The 24,982-nt window shown below is 31.6% G+C and overlaps 2 protein-coding genes across 5 annotated transcripts in view; both read left to right on the top strand.

Moving 5' to 3' along the window:
• Positions 1–2,884: 2,884 nt before the first annotated feature.
• LOC141484897 (uncharacterized) lies at positions 2,885–10,076 on the top strand. 3 transcript variants are annotated; one of them, XM_074180535.1, is made up of 8 exons: positions 2,885–4,578; positions 5,978–6,099; positions 6,156–6,511; positions 6,654–6,925; positions 7,011–7,183; positions 7,289–7,448; positions 8,080–8,210; positions 8,291–8,920. In XM_074180535.1, the coding sequence occupies exons 1-8, from the start codon at positions 4,515–4,517 to the stop codon at positions 8,618–8,620; spliced, it is 1,608 nt and encodes a 535-aa protein (XP_074036636.1). In that variant the 5' UTR covers positions 2,885–4,514; the 3' UTR covers positions 8,621–8,920. The 3 variants fall into 3 exon arrangements, with proteins under 3 accessions (XP_074036636.1, XP_074036634.1, XP_074036637.1); XM_074180533.1 differs by having other exon boundaries at positions 3,241–4,578; positions 7,008–7,183; XM_074180536.1 differs by lacking the exon at positions 8,291–8,920 and adding an exon at positions 9,922–10,076 and having other exon boundaries at positions 3,242–4,578; positions 7,008–7,183.
• A 5,305-nt stretch (positions 10,077–15,381) lies between these two features.
• The window catches only part of LOC111513631 (uncharacterized), a 44,672-nt gene continuing 35,071 nt past the window's right edge, over positions 15,382–24,982 (top strand). Inside the window, exons 1-4 of one of the 2 annotated variants that reach the window (XM_074180531.1) lie at positions 15,382–15,512; positions 15,686–17,373; positions 19,497–19,698; positions 20,213–20,422. In XM_074180531.1, coding sequence (XP_074036632.1) covers positions 15,701–17,373; positions 19,497–19,698; positions 20,213–20,422 — 2,085 coding nt within the window. In that variant the 5' untranslated portion in view covers positions 15,382–15,512; positions 15,686–15,700. Of the gene's footprint in view, positions 15,513–15,679; positions 17,374–19,496; positions 19,699–20,212; positions 20,423–24,982 lie in introns of both variants that reach the window. The other variant, XM_074180532.1, reaches the window with a different exon arrangement.

Below are 24,982 nucleotides of genomic sequence, written 5' to 3'. Positions count from 1 at the left end.
CAATTAGAATAATTAAACGATAAAGAAAAAAGCAGATGTGACAAAAACTTACGAAACAGTCGCGCGAATTATGTATTGGAAATTGAGAACTTAGTTTTTAAAAAGAAAATCGATTTCACATGAGATTCAAAAAGCGTTTATTCTCTTCGAGAGCAGTACAAAGAATAAATCTTTATTAAGACAATTATTACAAGATTTGAAATATAATGAGTTTGCAAAGTCTCGGGCTCCTGTAGATAAGTCACGTTTCTTGATATCTGTTTCGACGTAACTCGCGTATATCTGAAATACGAATGCAAAATTGTCAGAAGCGTGGTATCGCTTGATAGGTTATGTGGGCACTGGAAGGTCGCTTCAGTAATGGAGAAAGAATAGCCAGGAAGGCCCGAACGCAGCGCTACCTAGTTGATAGTTATTGTACTAAATCCATTACTCGCGTATCCACCACATTTGCGCGACCGCTGGAAGGTTACGGAAACCTTATTGATGGCTCGATACAATTTCATCATGTTCACGATATCATTCCAGTCTGGATTGGATAAAGCTAATATACGGCATGCATTTATTTCTGTTCCTTCCACTGAAGGTTTTTTATGGCAATATGCCAAAATTCGTTCCATGTTTCAGGTAATGTGTCACCTTCTGAAATGTCATTATAGGTTTGGAGCAGTGATAGCTTAAGTTGCACAGGGTATTCCATCTCTTCTCGAAGCAGTTACTTTTTAATATTTCAAACCGTTGTCGAATTCTGCTAAAGAAAAAGATTTCGATTCTTTGTTTGTCAGAAGACAGTTAAAATGCTAGATTTACATTATATAATGGATGTTGCTCGAGAAGCTGGGTGGCTATCCGCGCATCTGGTGCATAATTTGAATCATATTTCTCAAGCATTTCATCAGAAAAACTTCTGAATATGTTCCATACGTATGTAAGATTGGATTGCGATTTAGAGTCGAACAAAAATTCTTAAAGTCTTTTTTTCTTTTTCTTTTAAATCGTTTCGTTTTAGCTGATATTCTTTAAGCTTCTACGTAATTTATATCGTTGAGTGGTTTTTCAAGGTTGTTATGACTTGTTCCTTTTTAGAAATAGCTTGCGTACATTCGTTGTCCCACCAGGGGCTCCAAGGCCACTGCAACCTTTTTGATTAATAAACAAGTATAGTAAGCTTTATTCATTGAAGAAGTTAATTATCCATATGACCCCACAGCGTGGTCTATTTGCCCGAGGGCAAGTAGGGTGGAGAGCTCATATATGGTGGAGGGTTTCAACAAGATGCAAGGTATCCTCCCTATTTTCAATTGTCGCGCTTGAGAAAATTCCATTTCCTATTAAGGATAAAAAAATTATCGAAAAAAGAAAGAAGGATTATTTGCGCACATGTTTTCGAACCACACTTCTACTCACACGTAAATCGAATTAAATCCTTCCCTACATAGAGTGGTCTTTATAGGTTTATTCTGGCCCGTGTTAGGAATCACACGTTAAAAGGTAAGACCTCGTTAGTCCTTAGCTCGTACAAGTTTCTCAACTTCTGAGAGTTGTCGTTCGTATGGGGGCGACAGCTGATTAACGGAAAAACAGATTTTAGACATATTTTTGAACAGATTCTAACATCCAAAACTGTTTGGAAACTGCGCAAGACATGATGCATGCAAGCAAAATATCTCAAACAGCCCGAAACAGTCTTGGACAATTGGTTAAACTACAACGCATTTTGAGGAGACACTGTGCCACCTATCGTATATGTAAAGAGATTAAGTCAGTTCAAATGTTATCTAACCTCAGTCATCAATTATTCAAATCAAATAAATAAAAAAACTTCCTAGAAAATAGCCCAAACCACCGTATAGAAGTAAACACAAGTAAGTTCACTCTCCGCCATATTTTTGGGTCAAGATTCCCCACCTCGAATTTTATGCTCAGTCGACCTACAGCGCAACCGACTGAATCTGATGCATTTACCAAGCGAGCCAAGTTGAGGTATGGGCTATTATTACAGAGTATGAGTCGTTGTAAGTGGTGGTTTTATATTCGTGAAAAATGTGTGTCTAGTTCCAAAATGAGCAAGTGTCGAGCTGTAGGTTGCTGTAATTTGCAGGGTGATGTCGACATTCTTTTTTTTTTCGATTTCCAATTGACCAAAGAAGGTATGTTTTTCTATTATTCATTATGTAAGATTGAAGTAATGAACATATAACGAAAATCATAAAATAAATTGTTATAGACCATATAGAGTGGAGTCATTAATATGCAGACTTTCATTATGAATTTAATTTGATGAAATTGAACTTTACGAATAGTATATGCCTCCAGTTCCACTGGAAATCCACAAAGGAAAATAATTGTTGAACCACATCAAGTTTTGATTTGCATCTGTAGGAAAACAATTACTTCCACTGAAATCTTTGCAAAACCAAAGTATCAAATGTATATTCAAATAACCTTTTTTGGAGCCTACTTTCCATTTGTATGTTCCAGATAATCTACTATAACTAGCAAATATGTTTGTTCTTAGATTCTGTCATCAATAAAGAAAAACATTAGAATTTCATTCGATTGACACACTTCATAATTCGCCAACTAGGCAACCTTAAACTAAGAAATCTGTATTTTATACTGAAGTTTTGATTTACAACAATCAACCCAATACACACAAAAAAAAAAGTTCTCAAATTGAGAAGAGTCATTTCTTTGAAAATTCAAGTAAATTTCTCCTTTGAATTAAGCATATTTTTTTGCCACAAAACAGTTGTTTTTCATAAGAGGAGAGGATAATTTTTTTGAAATATATACTTAAGCCAAGCATGCCATTATAAAAATGAAAGTATGAATTATTCAACTTGATATTAACGCTTTTGTTCATTCAAAAAAACATAATATTTTGTTTCAATACTCTATTTCTTGGTGCAAGTATATGAATTTGCGTTGTTTTGAATGAAAAAACATAATTTTGTCAGGTTGACATTACCATTTGTTTGAATTAGAAAAAGGTAATTTTTTGATTCAACAATTATGTTTCCTCGATGAAAGAATAATCATATGCATTGGTTTCAAATGAAGAAATAGTTTCTTCAAGTTGATACTATTAATTTGTTCCAATCAATAATCCCAATATCTTGATTCTATACCTCTTTTTTCTCAAAACCAGAACAGAAAAATGCATTGTTTTGAATAAAAAGAAATAGTTTTTTCAGGTTTATGTTGACAATTTATTCGAATTGATAAACGTAATATTTCGAGAGAATACTTTCTTTCCTTCATATAGAATAAGTCAAATATGTATTTCTTCAATTCAAAAAATATGCTTCCTTCTTGGTCTTTTAGATAATGTTCGGTATCACATTTACAGAAAATTCTTGAAAACAAGTTTTTCAGTTGCAAGGTGAACTTTCAATTATGTTTGAAACATTGGCAAGTAACTCTAAATTTTTGATTATTACCGTTGACTTTTTTATCTTTATTTTGGAAGTGAAAATTTATTGTAGTAAGTAAATCATCATAACCATTTGACATTATCATTTTCTCATTTCAATAATGCTGGTTTCTTGAGAATTGGTAGCTAGGCGGTGATGCCACAAAGACCGATTGATTTCAATAAATTCATAGGAAAAGCAAAAAGGCCAACTTGAAAAAAAACGGTGACCGAAGCTGTCGACAACTTCTATTACAATCTGCTGTATAAATTGGGAAATGAGAATAAGCAGCATAATATTTTTCAGTGTTTGATATCTATAATAGGTATACGTGAGAAAGTAGACAAAAATTCTTTCGAATTAATTTTATGTGTACCTACTTAAAATGGTTATTTCGACAAAATTCAAGGCGTACCAAATCTCAAAAAAGGTTCAATTAAACTGCAGTTACGCATAATAAAGCACATGATATTATATAAAAAGACCTCATTTCAAAATTTACGCAATTTGGAATTCAAATTAAGATGATGGCAGCGCCAGAGATTGTACCTATGAGGTACCTATAGTTAAGTAAGTATTTTGAATGACAATTTGTTATAATTTTATTCATATTTGAGATATTTTTCCCCTTCTGAATTTGCGGTTACATCAAAATATTTATATTTCTTCAAACTATTTAAATTGAAAGCTAATTCATCAAATTCCTATAATAAATTCAACTATAGGGAATTATTTGTCATGATGTACACATTTGGCAATGGCAACAACAATATCATAGAAACTCTGAGATCATATTCAGTTATAAGTTCATATTAATAATTCAGCTATCAGAGGACATATCACTTCTCTTGAATTTCCGATAGGCTAGCGATGAAAAATACACTTGGCAACGTTTATTATTTATCATGTGACTTGCTAACCGCGAATCTGCCAGTGACCTTCGTCAAGTCACGCCATAAATCCAAATCAGGTCTTGAGTTAAGAGACGTTGAGGCATCAGACAGAAGCCGGTTTTCTATTTTTTGCTGTATCGTTTCTAATCGCCACTATATCACAGAATAAACCGAGTAAATAGTGTTGTGTTATGAAAACGTGGGCATGGATATCCAACAACTTCTGAATTTGTGGAAGGCTGATGATATAATCATATCAAAATTCCTCGGTAAGTACCTATTACAAGAAATTACCCGGAAATAATCTGTAATTAAACATTGTGTGGCTTGTTTGAAGTCTTTAGTACCTATATATACCGAATGAAAGGAATATTTTTTTAATTGATGATTTGTTACTTGATCTAGGTATACCTCATTATTTATATCATTGCGTCCATGCCTGGTATATAATAGATGATGTTTTATAAAATTAATCAAACTGTGTTTGAAGCAGAACTTGTAAAACCACTTGAATATTTTGAATAATGCCAAATTCAACAAAATGAGCAGTACCTAGATTTATTCAATTATCCACATGTTATTATACACCCATTAAAACGAAGTGAAATATCAACTATTATGTAATTTTAATGGACTTGAAATAATCCTTTTAGAAATATAGAGAAATATACAGGGTGTTTCATTGAAAAAAATATTTTTATTCAATTTTCTGAATTCAAACGTTAATGGAAATAAAACCGACAGGTTTGAATGTGACCAAGATACAGGACGTGTTCTACTAAAAGTTGGAAATTCAATTTCGCCCTTTTTCTCAAAAAATAGGGAGAGCTATGGAAGTTCTGTTGTCAGCAATATTTAAAAAAAAAGTAGAGCAGTAATGTGAAGACCGCAGCTTTCTATCTCCAAAGACAACTGAGATATCATGCAAAAGTATCTAAAATTGGACACTTTGTACATATAAGAATAAATATTAAAAAGTGTATCTGTTCTTCCGGTTAGAGGAGGTTACAATAGGTTTCTTATGAAAATATCTCGGAATATATTATATTTCCGAGATATTGTAGGTATGACTTTAAAGTTTATTTTCGCTATTTTAAAAATTTTATTTTTTCATTTCCCTACATTTATTTTCCATAATTTCAGAAATTTGCAGCTCATTTTCGGGATGCATTTTGTGATCTGAGACTCTAAGATGATGTGGCAGTGTTATTTTTCTGAAAATTTTACTAGAAGTATCTAAAGGGATTCTTTATTTCATGCAAAAATCCATACTTATATTTTTCGAGTTTTAAAATCAGAAAATCACACAGGAATTCAGCTTTTCATTTGTTTACAGTAAAAGTTGATTTCATAGGATTTTAGGATTAGTTTTCGTAATTACTGATGACGGAACCACTTTATGCAATAAAAAATATGATCTACTAGGAACAAGTAGAGTTCAAGAACCTACTTTTCAGTTGATGTTCGAGATGAATCAAATATACAGTGGTTTTTAGATTTTTTTGAGGGATACGATGGACACAATATTTCCCAATAATTCTCAAACTATAGCTTGAGATGCACATATTTCAATAAGACCAAGATTTTCAGAAAAATCAATAATCTACTCGATAATTGAAGCTTACTTACATTTCACATAACTCACTTATTAATGCAATATTATTTCAGATAACAAAGTAACAGTTGAGGATTTACCTTTCCTTACTGAGGAATATTTAAAAGAATTAGTTCCTCTCATAGGGCAGCGTATTATGATTAAAAAAAAGATACATGACTACATTGTTTCTCAAGTAAGTTGGGTTCGGGTTTGAAATATTATGGTGTGGAAGTGGTTTTTTTCTTTCAGAAAGAAAATATCGCGGAAAATATAATCAATAAAAGTCCTAAACCTCACGAGTTGATCCAAATTATCAATGAATTTAGTGACATCCAGACGACAAGCACTATAAGCCATTGCTCAACTGAACCTTCTTCCCTTCCTGCCGACAGTTCTTTTCACGTTGATGAATACTTTGGTGATAATTTGGACTTGATCATTCGGCCTAAGTTCAGCGATTTCGACCTGAAAACAATTCTCCAAACATCACCAATGGGCAATAGTGTTCTCAAGTATTATGAAACAAAAAAACAATTGGATGGAACAAGAAGAACTCGTTTGGTGGACATTATTATGAAACACTTATATAACCACATCATAAAGCAGTATGTCATTTATTTTAATTTACTGTCACCATAAAATACTTTATAAAGACAATGTAGATTTCCTGCTACTGGGTTTTTTATATACAAACATCTTTTATGGCAGTGGTTGTACCTTATAGTTTGTATTCTTGTATATTTTCAGAAGACTTAGTCATGACGAGTATACTATATTAGCTGCTAAAATTGTCCAACTCTTTCCAACAGAAACAACTGGAATATACTATATTCCTGCTATAAAGAAACGACACTCTGTAACAGGAAAATCAATTGTGGCAAAAGGGCGATTGGTGGATAAATGCCGAAACATTATATATAAATGTGACGATGCAATAACTTTGAAGTCACGAAAAAGGAAGTCTTCTTGGAATTCCACTGAAAATATTCCCGAAAAGGAGGCGACAGATACAGTTGCAGGTAAGTTCCTCAAAATAGTAGGTACCCATACTTGTTATTATCAACATCTAATAATATTGTGTATGCTTTTTACCTTATCCAGCAGAACTTCAAGACGACCAAAACTACATATGGCTATTACATAATTCAGATCCATGGACCACCGTGGAAAATAAATGGGATCTGCTGTATGACAAAAGAAGAGAGCAAAAGTGTGAGTCAGCCGCAGAATTCTTAAAACTTTGGTCAGTTTTGACTGATCCCAGAGGCATTTCATTGGTGAGTTAGGTGTAACTTTCACCCAATTGAGAGACCTATACAAATTTGGTATTTTCATAAAGGTTACTGTGAAACTATTTTATTCAACATAGTAACAAATTTCAGATTGCCAAAGATTTTGAGAGACTTTACCCCTCGTCGAGTATGAGCTTTTATGTCAAATGGGAACCATTTTTTGAGTCAGTTCTGGAATATAAGAAAAATATTGCAGTAGACAAACTGTTGGTGAGCTTGATAGAAGAAATTGAATCTACCGAAAATACAGGTTAGTTTATCAAAAATACCGAGTCTGGCCAGAAATGAAAATAGAATTCAGTCTATTTTTCTAAATTTCCCGTATTTTTACTCGACTATAGTCAGTCATAGGCTACCTTCTCCTAATGTTAGTTTATCAGGGTATTTTGAACTATATGACCTATAATACATTCCTAAAATACCTAGGAATAATTATGAATTGAAAATTTATAATGTATGAAACTCATTTCGTGGTAACAGTGTTGCCATATCTAACATTGACATGTCAAATATGGTCCAATAATATAATTTCATAAAATCAAAACTACCTACTTGCTCTGTGTATATAAAAGATCATGAGATATTTTCCAAAATAGTATTATGGTAAGAAGAAATGTCCAAATAATTATCATTTTTATAATAATAACACTACAAGGTTTTAACTACTTACAGTTTCACAAACCACATGGAAAACATTGACATATTATTTATAATTTTTTTTCTTGAAAGAATTTTTCAAGAAGAAACATTTCATATAATAATTGAGACCTTGTATATTTCATTGTTGAATAGTTGTTGGTTGATAAAATTATTTCTGTTAATTTATATCTGCGTATTTAGAATTATCGAATTCATAATAATATACATATATAATTTTGCAGATGTCAAATTGATTAAACAGATTTCGCTTCTACCTCAATTGATTCCACCGAGAGGTAGAGTGAAACTCAACAATAAAACTTGGAAATTTTCTACAGTGGAATGCCAGGAGGGGTTTCTTGTGCATGTTACGGTATGTAGCCACCATTTTCCTTATTCTTTTGAAATCATTTTTAGATTTTGTTGCCACTTATTGAACACTTTCCATTACAGAGTGTCTCTGAAATTGAGGAGAAACTCAAAAACTTGAGAGATCAGGCAGCTGCAAAGAAAACAACTTTGCAACCATTCATCTTGATTGAAGGGCCTTATGACTGTCCCAGTAATTTTTATATCATCATTGATAAGATTCGTTATCATTTTAAATCAATAGTACCTTGCTTCGACACCCTGTTTAAAATATTTCATGTTTTGGATATAAAATATCCAGCGCAATGTGAATATTTATGGGTGTTGATTCAGAAATGTGTTTTCAATATTGACACCAAATTTGATAATGTACCTCCTTATTTATCAGATATTCTGCATATATCCAGGCAATGATACATCGAATTTGTTATTTTTGAGCATTTGATTTAAAATGAACTGTAATATTTGTGGTAAAGATTTTGAAAAATGAAGTGCAATATTTGTGGCAAAGATTTTGCAATCTTTAAGAAATATATTTTTCATATAGAATTTTTTCACAAAATAATGAACTACTTCAGTTGTCCCTTTACGAGATGTGGAAGAGTTTATAACAAGAAACATAATTTGAGAGAACACATAAAAAAAAAACATTCAAATTCTGATAATACATCATGTGGTAACAGTAACAATAAATTTTTGGTCGATGACAATGAGTTATTTATTGCTAAAGATAATACTTCTTCGAATATTCCAGAATCAGCACCAATTGTTGATAAATGTGAAAATCTTGATAACACTGAACAATTCAAAAAGATTTTCAATGAATCGATAAAATTTTTCCTGGCAAATTTGTATGACAAGTTAACCTTGACCAGAAATGATATACAAGATATTGTTTTAGAAATGGACGAATTCATTTCAGTGATAATGAGAGCAACCAAGAACTGTGTATTTGATTTGTTACAATTGGAAGAGCACCGAACAAAAATTAATATAGTTTTTCAATTACTATGTAACCCTTTTTCAGAACTCAAAACAGAGTATAAACGAATGCAATACTTCCAAAATTTGAATACTTTCATTAGACCTGAAGAGATTCAAATTGGAATCGTTCCTGAACAGCAGAAAAAAAAAGGTGAAATTTCCATACATCTGAAACGCAAATATGCCTATTACATTCCATTGGATAAAACACTCACACATTTATTTGAATTGCCACATGTTTATAAAATAATAAACTGTTATAAGAATGAATGTTTAAAAAATTTTCTTGATAACAAAATTATATCGAATAGTGTGAATGGATCTGTCTGGAATGAAATTGAACATGAACATAAAGATGATTTGTTTCCTCTGGTACTGTACTTCGATGACTTCGAACCTGGTAATCCATTAGGCAGTACAGCTGGTAATTACAAAATAGGAACGATATACTTCTCAATTCCCACTATACCTCCAGAGTATTACACTCGTTTGGAGAATATATTTTTGGCTTTAATTTTCAATAGTAATGAAAGAGGTCAATTTGGCAATGACGTTGTTTTTAGAAAATTAATAACAGATCTAAAACATCTTGAATCGCACGGAATCGAGGTGAATATTTCATCTGAGAAAAAACGAATATATTTCACAACTATTGCATTCTTGGGGGACAATTTGGGGATACATTCTATGTTTGGTTTACACGAAAGTTTCAGTTCCACATATTATTGCAGATTCTGTACATCGACTAAAAATGAAATGAACTTTATGCTGAAGGAAAATGAAAATAACTTGAGGATAGTAAAAAACTACGAGGATAACCTGAAGAATAATATTGGAATCAAGGAAAGATGTGTGTTCAATGTGTTACCAAATTTTCACATTTATAACAATTTTTCCTGTGACATTATGCATGATCTTTTTGAAGGTGTACATAGATATGATATGGCTTTTTTGATAGATGGAATGATAAGTAAAAATTATTTTTCATTGGGAATACTCAATGATAGAATACAGCACTATCAGTATGAATCTTCTGAAAAAAATATTCCTCCTCATATCACTAAAGAACATCTTAACAAAAAATGCATTATATTTTCTGCATCCGAAATGCATAATCTAGTTAAAAATTTTAGATTTTTTGTTGGAGATTTAGTTCCTGAAAATGATGTATTATGGGAATTATATTTAACACTTCTCAACATAACCACCATTGTGACTTGCTCTAGTTTAACGCAAGAATCAATTGATTTATTGAAATTTTTAGTGGAAACCCATCATGAACTATTCATTAACCTTTTTAATACAAACCTCAAGCCTAAACACCATTTCCTACTGCATTATGCTCGTGTAGTTGCGAAAATGGGCCCACTTACTATAATTTCGAGTATACGATTCGAAGGAAAGCACAGAGATTTCAAATCACCTGCACATCATATAAGGAGTAGGAAGAATTTACCTCTTAGTCTTGCTCTCAGAAATCAACTGAAAAATTTATTCCGTTTCATTAGTAACAGAGGGTTCAATGTAGTTGAGAACTTTGGTAAATGTTATGAACTTGATAAAAACTTCACCAAAGGGTTGAATTTTAGTTTTGAGAATTTCCATGGAATTAATTGGTATGAGTTGAATGGGGTGAAGTACAATGTTGGATCAGTGTTGGTTTATGAAGTTCAGAATGAAATCCCATATTTATTTCATGTCAAACATATCATAGTTGATAAAACTGCTTTTGATGGGAATATTCGTTTCATTTGTAATGCACTAAAATGTTTGGAATATAGTAAACATTTTGAAGCTTTTGAAGTGATACACCAAACACAATTGAAAGTTTTAGATCTCAAGAATTGTTATTCATCTGATCCCACTGTCATACACACTTTGTGCAATGGAAGAAGTTATGTTTCTGTTTGAATCTTTATCTACCATGAATATTTCACTTCATAAAATGAAAACTGAATATGTATAAGTACAGTGTGCCTAAGATAAGGAGGAACAGCATGGTGATCCTCGGTAACCGTAAGAGTTACACATCAATAGGTCGAATAAGCAAAAAGTTGCGCAATTAAGGGGTCAATATAATTAGATGTCAATATATTTATGTTTACTTCTGGATATATTCGGAAAAGAAACGAAATTTGGCGGTTTGGTTTTTATTTTTCTTCTGAAGTTATTTGAATAGTTTTGAAAAAACCATATATAGGCACTGTCTCGTTGCCACTTCTTCAGCTCTACAAAATGGCGTTAACAAAATATCCCTACAACGTTTTGTTTCAAAGAAACCATCATCAACTTAGTTTTTTTATATGACACCAAAAATACGTGACATGGCATTTTTTATTGTAATGTCATGCAGGGTGTACTTTTTTTCGTGTCATATAAAAAACAAAGTTGATGATGGTTTCTTCGAAACGAAACGTTGTGCGGAGATTTTGTGAACGCCATTTTGTAGAGCTGAAAAGTGGCATAAAAAAAGTGCGTTTGGTTTTTTAGAAACTTTTCAAATAACTTCAGGACAAAATACAAACCGAACCGCCAAATTTTGTTTTTTGTTTTCGACTTTCTTCGGAAGTAAACAATATTTTCTGTATTTCTCAACATCTATTTATTGATCACTTATTTGCGCAACTTCGTGCCCAACTAGAACTACTGTGTAACTATTACAGTTACCGAGATCCCCATTGATTCCCATGCTGTTCATCCTTATCTTGGACATGCACACTACTGGTTCAAGTACTGTGTTACTGTTATCATACATGTTTCATCAAATTTTATTTTTGAGGAAGGTTGGTTCAGTTTATATAAGAAGAATTGTGTCAATATATGATCCACCCTAGCAAATATGTTGGTTTTGTTTTATATTTTTACCATTTCTATGGATCTACATGTTTTAGTTGGTTAACTCCACTGTTTTTATGATTGCAGGGCATAGGGATAACAGTTTCATTTCGAATGTGCTTTAAATGTTACAATATTTTATATTTCTTCTATATCTTTTGACCAGTGACTTTGGAAATGTTTTTGATTCAGACCGAAAAGACTGAATAGTTCCTTTAAAAAATGTTAATTTTTTATTTTTCTGTGATCTCATAGTAATAAAATCATTGTATCTTAGGTTAGATAGACAAAATCATTTCGACCAAAGAATTGTATTTTTAGTTGTTTTACACCAGAATTTTGTTTTTATACAATATACTATTCAATAAAACTTTTCAATGAATACTTTTGTTTCAATTATTTTTGACACTACATTATGTATATTACATCAAGCTTCTGTTTGTACAACAAAACATTGTATTCAGACTAAATCTCTACTATTCCTCATAATTACTTGTCATATATTTTCTGCCGAAACTTCAACTATCTTTCATTAGGTAGTACCTATATAGCACTTTAGTATTTCTGACATCTGCACAAAGTTGAAGTCCAAATAAATTTTGTTTACTGGTTGCATAAATACAACATATATAAATTTTGACAAGAAATGTTCATGTCAATTTTTCACAGTATAACATAACGATACGTTTCTAGCCCTGAAAATGCATTTCTCCACCTGAGCAAGCAATGAAAATGATATATTTAAAGTGAAAAATTGTTTTTACGCAAGCAATTTGGATTCATTTCAAATCAAGAATATGAAACTATTCTTTGAAAGTAAGAAATGTTCGATTGAAGCAACTGGTATTGTTAAAGAGAGAAAACCAACTTATTGTCATGTACAATTCAGTTTTTCATATCAAAAATATCATTTTTTCTGATCGAGTAAATAAATATTTTTAATGAAAGGAATGGTTTTGATAAAGAGAATGAACGGAAGTCTCATTGAGAGTATCTTATGGAATCAGATTAGGAATATATGATTTCATCTCATATTTTGACCTAAACAAATGATTTTGTTGGGGAGAGAATGAAAAAGTCTCATCATGAAAAATTTATAGATTCAGATCGGTAATATAATTCTTTCCATTCAAAGTAATCAATATTTAACACAAACAAAGTATTTTTCTTGGAGTGAATGAATCCAATTCTCACTGTGAGTAATTCATAATTTCAGATCAAGAAAATTATGTTATATAATAGAGTAAATTGATTTTAAACTCAAAACCGTGATTATGTCAAAGTGAATATATTAATTTCTCAAAATGAAAAAAATTGATTTTTTTGAAATGAACAAATTATCTCTTTCGTTATATACAAACAAATCATTTTCTTGAGTCAATGCAGTCATGCTTGATCCAAGATTTTTTTTTTTTGTGTGTAATATAAAAAAACAGAAAAACGATTCAAAACAAAATTAAATAAACATTTGCTAAACTACCTCTTTTTGTCTCTCATCAAATTCTGTTTCAATCTATTTAGTAACTATATTCATTTGTATTTTTCAATTGATCAAGTCCCTTACTATAAATACTAAATGTTTCTTGGGGCGAATAAAGAGTATTGTTTTTTATATTTATATTTTCTCTAAATGCATGCAGTGGAAGAAATTCGTGGAGTTTGTTGGTGATGTTCCTCCGGAAAAATGTCACAAAAACATGACATTGTGTCATCTTCACTTCGATAAGAAATATTTTACATCAACCAGAAAAAAACGCTTTAATAAAGATGCAATCCCCACAATTCGTTCAGATAAGAATAACGGTTCTCAATAAATCGAACAACGATAACGACCTTGGCAATTCCTTCAATTCATTCACAGGAGATTATAATTCCACTATTATACGAGACAGTCTCCCCAAATATGAACAGTTTTTTAGACTACCTGCCGTAATTGCAAATGACTATTGAGATCTATAAGGTCAAGGAATTTTCGAGAGCCACATTTTCATTTATGACTGGAAGTATTCTAGGGAAATGTATTCATACTAAAGTTAAAAATTATATTTTAAACAGTTGATATACCGGGAAATGCTCATACAGAAAATGTTTAAGAAAACATTCATGTGAATTATATACAAATTTTGCCACACTGAATGAAACAAATGTATATAGTAATTTCAAGGCATATGGTAATGCAGTAGTCAAACAGTTTGAAAGTTTATATATTCCTCCAAATTCATTTTTACAATGTATCATTCATCTAGAGACATAATTTCTTAATCATTTCAACAATTTATGGGCAACTGATTGCATAGGCAACCAGCTCAAAACAATGTTTTCAAAAATCAACATTTCTCACCCTTGTGATAATTTTCCTTTGGATTATTTATTTTCTCTTTTCACTAGGGTAAGAATTCATTATAGGTACTTTAAAATTTGCCAATAGAAATTTGAAAACAAATGTTAAAAAAAATCAAAAACCTTTAAAATATATTTGCATGTTTTTGACCTAAATTGTATAATCTTACTATATAAAATATACGTTTATTTCACCACCTTGTTTAATTTTTTATGAATTCCTAAACAGTTCACTATCATATGAGACATTTATTAGGAGCTCCTCGTAGCAATGATGAAGTCAGATCATGGTCACATATTTTTTGATCGAACCTCGTGCAGAGGTGCACAACAGCTCTTAGCCTACACCCTCCTGGCCTAATAGGCCTAACAGGCCTTCTCACTGGTCACTGTCATTTGAATCACCATATGCAGAGACTTGGACTGTGGGAAGACAACGTGTGTCGCCTCTGTTTGGAAAATTATGAAACAGCAGAGCATATACTTTGTGCCTGCCCCGCTGGGGACCGAATCAAGTTCTTAGAGTTCGGCAGATCCGTACTCTTACCATCTGACATGAAAGATCACTCACCATACAAACTAATCGGCTTCGTTAAGAAGCTGGGTTTATTTGGCCGAGTGTGAATAGGTGTGAGCCACAATAAACCCTTGCGGATTGCGGTGAAGGGTCAAATAGACTCACTCACTTTAGACCTAACCTAACACCCTTCTGCCCCGCCACATGCTAGCAAAAAATAAAATCTTGATCCGAAACATCAAAGAAGCCGACGGGAGTGAATTTACTTCTGTTTACTTATGTCGGTGCCCAAACTAATTTCCACATGAATGCGAATGAGCAACGGGAACAGTTCTCAACAGTTCAGCATCGAGTGCAAGAACGATTCGGGACGGTTCAAGACAGTTTAGGATCATTTCGCAGTCGAAACCAGAACAGAGGATTCATCAATCCGAACTTATCCTCAATAAACTAGAACGCTCTATAGCAACTGCACATGATCCTGACGTACTAGAACCTGAATTTCGTAGAACCAGAACAAACCTTATGAATTGTGACATAATTCTTAATAAATGACAATTGACAGAAGACATTGTAAAATGGCGCTTTTTGGCTAACAAGCTCTCTGTTGACAATTTTATTTACTTGCAGGTAAATTTCTTCATAATCAAGTTAAAATATAAAATATTACACTCTTATTATTTATTTATTTTCACAATATCTTTACTGTCGTAAATTCTGCAATTCTGGTTCTAAGCTCTAATAAGTATATACTAAGTTTCATCTCCTATTTTTGCTTTTTTATGAATTTACTTGAGTTTCAGATAATATTGAAGGATATGTCAAAGGAAAGCATATTTCTGAACCTAATTCTGGACACCTCTTCAAACATTAGGGAAATATGCCAGGATGTGAAAGAAATTGAAAAATACTTGGAAGAAGCCAAAGCCAATGAAATACCTGTTTCTCAAGATGCCCTGGAAAAATCGAAAGTGCTGGTCGACAAACTCTTTGATTGTTCTTCCAACCTCAAAGACCAGTTTTATACAAAATATAAAGAAATTAAGGAGTCTTTATTGAACAAGACAACTGGTTCTGGGAAAGATAGTTCAGATAAAGATGAACTTCCAAAATTCAATACAAGTGGTGAGGAAATTTCTAAAAATGAAGATGTAGAAAAAGAAGTGAGTTCTCCCAGCATAAGTACAAGTGTTGATCAAGAGTTGGCGACCGGTGATGAAGAAATCAATTCTTCACAAAAGTCAAGCTGTGAAGAGACATTACCTTTACCTAAAGATCAAGAACCAGTGTCAGATGACACATTACCCTCAGTTTATAATACTTCACCTTATCTTGATGATACTTTGCCTTTAACTGCAAGTGAAAAATTACCTTCCAATAACCTTGATCCAGTAATTACTGAACACGTATCGACAAAAAATAAACCTGTAGAAATTTCAGCTGGGGATGAAGAAAATCATGTTTCAGAAAAAATTACAAATGAAGAATGTTCTACTGAAATTGTCCAGGATAAATCTGATTCTAGTGAAGAAACACTCCTTTTAGTGGATGATACTTTGGAGAAAAAAGATAACTCTCTGGAGACAAATGAATCTAATAAACTTGAAACACCTGTAGAACCTCCAAAATCTTTAATTAGATTGGTTGACCTCAGTAAACTTCTGGATCCAAAACCAAAAAAATCTGTTAAGTTTGACAGTTCTGTTATAATATTAACAAGTTCCGATGAAGAATCTGTAGATACACAAAAAAAGAAAAATTCTCCAGATGTTGCATCAATATTAAGATCTGTTTTAAAAAAATCTCCTTCATCCAGTGAAGAAAATGAAACCAAAGGATCTAATGAAAAACAAACAAAAGGTAAAGGCACTGAAAAATTGAAACACAAAATGAATAGACATGAAGATAATACTTCTGATGAAAGTGATTCAAGTGCAAAACCTCGTGAGAAAATAATGAAAATTGAAAATCGGTCATTGACTTCAAAGAAAAACAAAAAAATTAAGGACAATTCAAAATCTAAATATTCCTCAGAATCGGAAAAGGAAAATTCTGAATCTAATAGTGATAAAAATGTTTTGACTAGTGATGAAGATGAGACTAGATCTAGAAAGTCTACCAGATTGAAGAAGATAGAAAAAAGTCGTCTTAAAACTAAAGCAAATCTTAGAAAAATCTTCAAGAGAAATTCAGGGGCCTCTTCCTTTGAAATTTTTGGCGAAGAATCGTCAAGATCTAAGGGAAGAGCAAGCGACAGACTTTCAAAAAAACAAGGTGTTATAGAAGTTCTTTCAGACTCGTCTAGTTCATCAGATGGAGATTTAACGAACAGGAAAATAAATAGGGTTAAAAAAGAAAGGGATAGAAGTAAAAGTCTTATGGATTCTGAAAAAGGCAAGTTTGAAAGAAAAGTCTATATTCCTTTGCCTTTAATTGATTGTAACAAATTGAAGGAGGTATATTCAAGAAATAAAAAATGTTTAGAGATAAGGTGAGTTTTAGTTGTAAATTGTGATAATAGCTGTCCTTTACAGACACATGATCTGCTCTTAAATGTATTTTTGAATTTTTCATAGATAGAATGTATGTTGTTTTTGTGAATTTTTCATAGATAGAATGTATGTTGTTTTTGTGAATTTTTCATTAGTTGGGCAAACCTAAGTTTCTAGTTAGAATTTATCTACATGTCTACTTACATCCTCTACAACATCCTCTCAACATTTGCCAAATCTGTTTTTATATATATATATATATACATAAATTATTATAGAAAATAGATGTGACTTTTGCTTGGTTTCCTTGGTTTTATTAGTATTATTGTAGGTTTTTTCAGTCTTTTGCAATTCACTTGTTATAAGATTATAGATAAAATGATATTCAATTTTGATCTTAATTATTTATAAGCAATTACAGAAATAGTAACAACCTTACTTGATATTGTATATATTGAATTTATCAAAATACAAATTAAGACTGCTTACGATCATTTTTTTGCAGGCTCAATTTAATGTTTCCAATAGTGTTCGGTAGTTTCCAGTAATATTCCAGAATACCTGATGTTAAAATAATTCAATTATTGACGATCCTCAAGTTATTGCTCGCTTCCTTTCTGTTTTTATTGAGTTTCAGGAATATATTCCTTCAAATGTAAATGAGCTATATTTTTATTATATCAGGGTTTATAATATTGCCAAAGATGAAATCATAAAATGATAAAGAAACAACAATAATAACTGGCTATAATAACATTATGCATTTCCTGACAGATGGAAGCACATTAGTGTCTGATCTATTCACAAAAGTGATAAGAAATCTAACATTTAACATTATCAACTACAGAACCACATATGCCCTGCCTATATTTGAAATTATCAAACTAACTGTTACTGACAGTAACAGTATATTTCCTATAATTGTTTTAATAATAAAAACGATGTATTTTCCCAAGAAACATACATATTCATAAGTTTATTAATGGGTCGGGATTTCCTCAGAGTTCCAATTCAGTTCAGGTTTTGCTTTTGTCGTTCCCGATTCGAGCAATGTGATTACTTCCCAATTTTTTCTGATGATTTGAAAATTGTTAAATGGATTGACTCGGATCAACAAATGTTGCATGTAGCAATAGGAGTTAACTGTTCAGAATTGGTACATTCACAATAAATTGGTAGGTTCTCAATGTGAATGAATGTCATATAAAGATTTAATTCAAGAAATATGAGCCAATATTAAAGAATTATAAAATTAATTATCAAATCCTGAGATTCAGGAAATGTATTTGATAATTATTTCAGCTTTGTTGAGCACATAAATTTAATTGTATATTCAGGCTTTGAAAGCTATTAATTTTGCTTGTATAAGCTTTCAGTTGAGAGTTATGCCCCATTATTTGGAAACCTTCTAAATCTGCTACAGAACTTCAGCAGATATTCGAAGAAATTGTTTCATTTTAATTCCAAGGTTTTAAAACAGATAATGCTTATCCAGACAGAGTGATCTTTTATAATATTTGGGAAACATCTAATTCATCAATACTGAATCATTTTAGGGGACTGCAAAATGAAATAATTGAATGCATATTCAAATTGCCATATTTTGAAAATATGTTAAATTTAGATATACCACGGAATTTTTCAGATATTTTTGTCATTTTAATTTAATTATCAATATGTGCTGTATAAATGGAATAATTTGAATACCTACTAATTAAATGATTTGTATTCAAATAATTTATTTATTTATTATTTTCAAATTATTATCTACAAAAGCATTTGCTTGAAAGCTAACTTTTTAAAATTATAGGATTGCAAGCATTAAACTTGGTGTATAAGGAATATATGTTGAGTTTATTAACAGAAAAAGGTCATGATAATAAAATTTTAGGATTAATGTGAAATATGAGCACCCATTTGTGTTCATTTCAATCCGTTAAAACTGGTCTTGTGCATTTAATAGCTCTGAAACTCTGTAGAAGCTCTCAAGCCTTCAACTGTTTTATCGTTTTTATGCATTGAGGGAAATAATCAAATGATGAGAAAATAGTACAAAATGAAAAATACCGAATTTTCTAAACTTTCCAAAATAAATATGAATTAATTGTAATTGATATTTCAGTTTGAATAAATTGGATACCTTGGGAAGGAATAAAAGACTTCATAAAAGTTATTCACTTTCATCAAGTGATGCAGAAAAACCCGTAACTAAAAAATCCAAAATCAAAAGAAGTGACAAATCTAAAAAATGCAAGGAAGATGAAGATTCCAGTTCCGAAAACGAACTTATTTCAAAACAAGTTGATGATGTTGCTGAACCTGAGGTAGTTTGAGTGTTTTTACTACTGCTTTCTATTGATATTTTGGAAATAATGAATTTTTAATATGCTTTTTCATTAAGAACTATAGTAAAATTTCAGTTATCTGAAAAGTATTTTAATTGAAAGGACTAATCAAGCAAACATAATTTTATCATTGAGAATTGAAATATAATGGAATGAATTTGTTTCAATTATATTTTCTTGATATATATCCCGCTTGAAACCATAAAGTTGATTTAATTTCGAATGTGGAAGCGATTTTGTAAAAACAACACTTTTGTAGATATATTTCATTAGCACTACACTTGAGTGAAAATTTTCCTGAAAAGTTCTATGTCTGGAAATGAATAGTTTTTCACACAATTAATTAACTAGTTCAAAAATATTCAATTTACAGAAAAAGTTGTATATTCATCCATAGTTGACATTTGTTATTAGTAAAATCACCTCTGCTTGAATATCACTTCAAATCGTCGGTCATTTTATAAGATAAAAACCTAATTTTTTGACACTCCAGGAAAAGCTGAGTACAAGTAATGGTAAAAAATCTGGTGATAAAAACAGTAATGATGATTCAAATGAAGATAACTCTGAAACACAGAAAACTAGAAATGAAGACAAAAAACTATTAGGAAATGACAAAAGTAAGGAAAAAGAAAAGTCTAACAGTGAATCTGAAAACGAATCAGACTCCAAGAATTCAGGGAAAGAATCCAGTAAAACTGGGGTAAGTTTCAGTTTATGGTTAAGATATCTTATGTGAATTCAATATTTGAACAACTCTTTTAATAATAATTGTTATGTATTGGGAATGACTGGGTGAAATTATTTAATTGCAAGTAAAATATCAAGGTCCTCTATTCACTCAAAACGTTTCCAATAGACTGCGAACATACAATATAAAAACAAAGGTAGCAAAACATAAAAAACATTGGTATTTCTTACTGAAATAAATAATATGTATATACTGGGTGATTAAATACATTTTCAATAGCAGTACATCACATCCTCCGCCATCAAATCAAAACTTAAAAGATAAAAAATAAATTCGAAAATAATATTAATAATTCTATAGGTACCCTTTTCAGTTAAAAAAATATAAGTAATTTCAAAAAAACATAAACAATTCATTCATAGTTCAAACGCTCTGGTGGTTTTCTATTTCTTTTTGGTCTACTCACATCAGGTTGTATATCAATAGGAGAATTGTTTGAAATCAGTCATTATTCAAATCAGTTTTCTCTAGATTCCTATTCTCGGTGGAAACTCTGTAATTTGCATTTTCTGATTTGGTTAGTGTGACGTTTCCATAATTTACCTATTTCAGGAATTCTAACGATATAGGTACATTTACCAATAATTTTTTCAACTATTGCAGGTATCCAAGTATATTTATTAATTTCTCAGTAATCTTTTACAATGACTTTCTCGCCAATAACAAATTTCCTATCGATCTTCCCCCCGAAATTTTCTATTTGCTTTTGTTGTCTTATCAAAAACTCTCTTTTGAATTTCTAGTTTCCAGTCGGGTTTCAAACTACTGAATCTAGTTTTCAAATCACGCCCGAACATTAATTTTGAGGGTGAGACTCCTGTTGTACTATGAATACAATTCCTGTAATCAAATAGAAAATTATTCAATGCGATGTTTATGTCAATATTTTCATTTCGTCCTAGAGAATTCTTCAGCGCATTCTTTATATTTTTGACGGTATTTTCGGCTGTGCCATTCGACTGTGGAAAGAATGGTGATGATGTAATGTGTTCAATATTATATTTTTGTAAAAATTACTGAAATTCAGCACTTGTGAAAGATTTCGCGTTATCCGAAACTATAAGTTTTGGTTACCCATACCTTGCAAATGTACTATGCAATATTACTATGTGTACTATGTGATATTAGAAGTAGGAAAAACTTCCACCCACTTTGAGTGAGCATCTAAAATTATGAGAAAATATTTATTTAGAAAAGGCCCCATGTAATCAATGTGAATACGAGAAAAAACTTCTTCTGGCCATTTCCAAGGAATCAATGTTGTTTTTGGGGGGCTATTTTTATTCACTGAAAAATTGTCGAAACTATTACATGTAAATTCTATATCTTTATTAATTCCCGGACAAAAAAAATTTGCTCTTGCAATTGATTTCATTTTTACTATCCCAAGATGTGACAAATGTAATTGCTCAAGCAATTGTCCAGGTTATACTTTCAGGTATAACAATTCTGTTATTCCACAACAAAACTTCATTTTCAATTGTCAATTCATTTCGAATCATATAAAATTGTTTGAATTTAATATTTTTCTTCGCGTACTTTGGCCACTCATTTTTCATTAATTTCATAACGTTTTGTAAAACCTCATCAAGTTTTGTAGACTCTTTAATAGATTTGAAATTTGTAGATAAACATTGACTATCTGAAAAATAATTTATATAATCTACATCAACTGATTCCCAAATTTTGTTTTCATTATTTTGGACTGGCAATCGAGATAAAAAATCCGCGTTATTTTTTTCCGATTCAACGTATTCTACTTTGTATCTATAATTTGATAATATTACAGCCCACCGTCTCAAAGGATTGGCTGAATACTGTGGAATACCGTTTTTGGGATTAAAAATCGCAAATAGTGATTTATTATCACTAACAAGTGTGAATTCCCTACCATACAAATATTGGTAAAATTTGCACAATGGCAATATTATTGATAACTCTTCCCTTTCCACTTGAGGGTAATTTTTTTCAGCCAGCGAAAATGTTTGTGAGGCATATGCGATTGGGTGTTCCTGTCCATTGATAACATGAGAAAGAACACAACCCAACCTATAGGGACTTGCTTCAGTGGTTGATTTCAATGCATATTCAGGATTGTAATGAACCAATAATCTTGTCGACATCAATATTTCTTTCACCTTTTGAAATTAATTTTCACAATTTGTAGTCCATGCCCATTTTACATTCTTTTTTAGAAGTTCATATAGTGGGTGTAATAAAGTAGCTAAATTGGGTATAAACTTCCCATAATAATTAATCATACCTAATACAGACTGTAACTGTTTAACATTTGTAGGTGCTGGTGCATTTTTTATTGCCAAAATTTTTTCTGGTGACGTGTGTAAACCGTCTTTATCTATTATGTAACCAAGATAACTTATTTTATGTAAAGAAAAACTATATTTATCTGGACTAACTTTTAACCCCACGTCCTGTAATCTAGAAAAGAGGCGATTCAATCTTTCTAGATGTTCGCTACAATCTCTTCCACATATGAGTATGTCATCTAAAAAATATACGCATCCTTCAATGTCGTGGGTCAAAGATTCGATGATTTTCTGAAATTTTGAAGGTGCATATGCAACTCCATATGGTAATCTTTGATCCTGAAAAAGACCTTTATAGGTAGAAATTGTAACTCAAACCTTAGAATCTTCATCTAGACATATTTGTGTGTAAGCCTGCGAAAGGTCAATTTTAGAAAAAACTACTCCACCCTGTAATTTTGAAAAAACATCATCTATTCGCGGCAGGGGAATAGATGATCAATCTCTAAAACTGGGTTCAACGTGATTTTGAAATCTCCGCAAATTCTGACTACCGTTTTTTCTTAACTGGCACAATAGGAGTCGCCCAAGGAGAATAGTCCACCGGTTTAATTATACCTGAATCTTGTGAATTTTTCAATTCTACATCAACTTGATCACGAATACCATATGGCAATGGCCTTGCTCTAATGAATTTTGGAACTACATTTTGATTTTTCAATTTCAGAGAAACTGTACCTTTATTGAAAGTTCCTATCCCTGGAGAAAAATCTGAATAATATTTTCCCATTAAAACTTGTATATCCAGCGATTCTGTCGAAAAATGTATCTGATTTATACCAAGTTTATACAGAGACATAAAATCTCTACCGAGAATAGGAAGTCCACCATTTTTAATAACAAAAATATTCAAAATATTTTGAGCATCATTATAGCTAACAGTGACTCTACACATACCCAAAGCGAACATTTTTTCACCTGTATAAACATTTAAACATCTATCTGGAGGAGATAGTTCATAATTCGAGAAGTTTTCTTTTCAAAAACTATCAGATATAGCCGATATGCTTGCACCTGTATCAAGTTGAAATGAGTAACTTTTACCATCAATTAAAACATGTACAATATATGGATTGTCTACAACCATTTTATTTGTTATCGAAAACAAATTTTCGCATTCAATAAAATTTTGAATGGATCTTGGAGTAGATGTTCCTCTTGCATTTTCTTTCTTCTTCGGACACATAGGACTCATATGCCCTTTGCTCTTGCACAAATTACACAAATTATTACGCAATCGGCAATTTTGCGAATTATGATTATTTCTATCACAACACTTGCACTTCTTCTTAGGTTTAGAACTGTGTGATGTTTGCGATGATGAAGCTGCAGTGTGCCGATATTTTCTTGAAGAAACATGATGTACTCCTGGTTCCGATTTGATGAATGGTTGTCTGCTGCTGGCATAATTATCATCTGACGCCATTTCCGCCAATGCAGTTTCTAAAACATCTGCAAACTTGGAAGTTGACTTTTCCCTGAAAAGTCTAGATTGAACTGACCCTTTATCAAATCCAACGATGAATCGATCACGTTAACATCATATCAATTACTGATTCTTCAAATTCGCAGTTGAGCGCTAAATTTCTAACTCTTGCCGCCCACTTATTGGCTCTTTCATGTTGATTCTTGAAAGCTGCGAAAAACTTCGATCTGGCCACAAACCGTGACTCGGACACTTTGAAGTACTGATTGAACAGTTCTGTGAGTTGTTGATAACTCTTTTCCTCTGTAAACTTCGGAAGACACAAATTATATATCAACTTGTATGCATCTTCATCCAAGGCATTCAACAATATTGCCTTTTTCTTATCAGCAATATCATTTACTTGGAAATAATTATCAAGTCTACGCTTATAAATTACCCAGTCTCTATCTTGAGCACTGAATTCCCGTACTTGTCCATAATATGATGGATTTCGATTTGTTTGTGGATCTGGCATTTTCGCGAGCCAAAATACTGTTTGTCCAAAAAAAAAAACACTATTACACTGGGTTCTGACACTTTTTATGAAGTGTTAACACCCCTCGTCGCCACTTCTGTAATGTATTGGGAATGACTGGGTGAAATTATTTAATTGCAAGTAAAATATCAAGGTCCTTTATTCACTCAAAACATTTCCAATAGACTGCGAACATACAATATAAAAACAAAGGTAGCAAAACATAAAAAACATTGGTATTT

The sequence above is a fragment of the Leptinotarsa decemlineata genome, unplaced genomic scaffold (genome assembly GCF_025532065.1).
Source record: "Leptinotarsa decemlineata unplaced genomic scaffold, Ldec_3_MD MMD2_tig00026299_RagTag_RagTag, whole genome shotgun sequence".
Lineage (NCBI taxonomy): Eukaryota > Metazoa > Arthropoda > Insecta > Coleoptera > Chrysomelidae > Leptinotarsa > Leptinotarsa decemlineata.
The sequence above is the reverse complement of the archived record's forward strand: the minus strand, read 5'-3'. Positions and strand labels throughout refer to the sequence as shown.

What these genes read in the sequence shown, in the direction of transcription:
- LOC141484897 (XM_074180533.1), top strand. Translation starts at nt 4,515, where the DNA reads ATGGATATCCAACAACTTCTGAATTTGTGGAAGGCTGATGATATAATC. An exon ending in AATCATATCAAAATTCCTCG is followed by an intron (nt 4,579 to 5,977) that starts GTAAGTACCTAT and finishes ATATTATTTCAG; the next exon opens with ATAACAAAGTAACAGTTGAG. An exon ending in GGCGACAGATACAGTTGCAG is followed by an intron (nt 6,926 to 7,007) that starts GTAAGTTCCTCA and finishes TACCTTATCCAG; the next exon opens with CAGAACTTCAAGACGACCAA.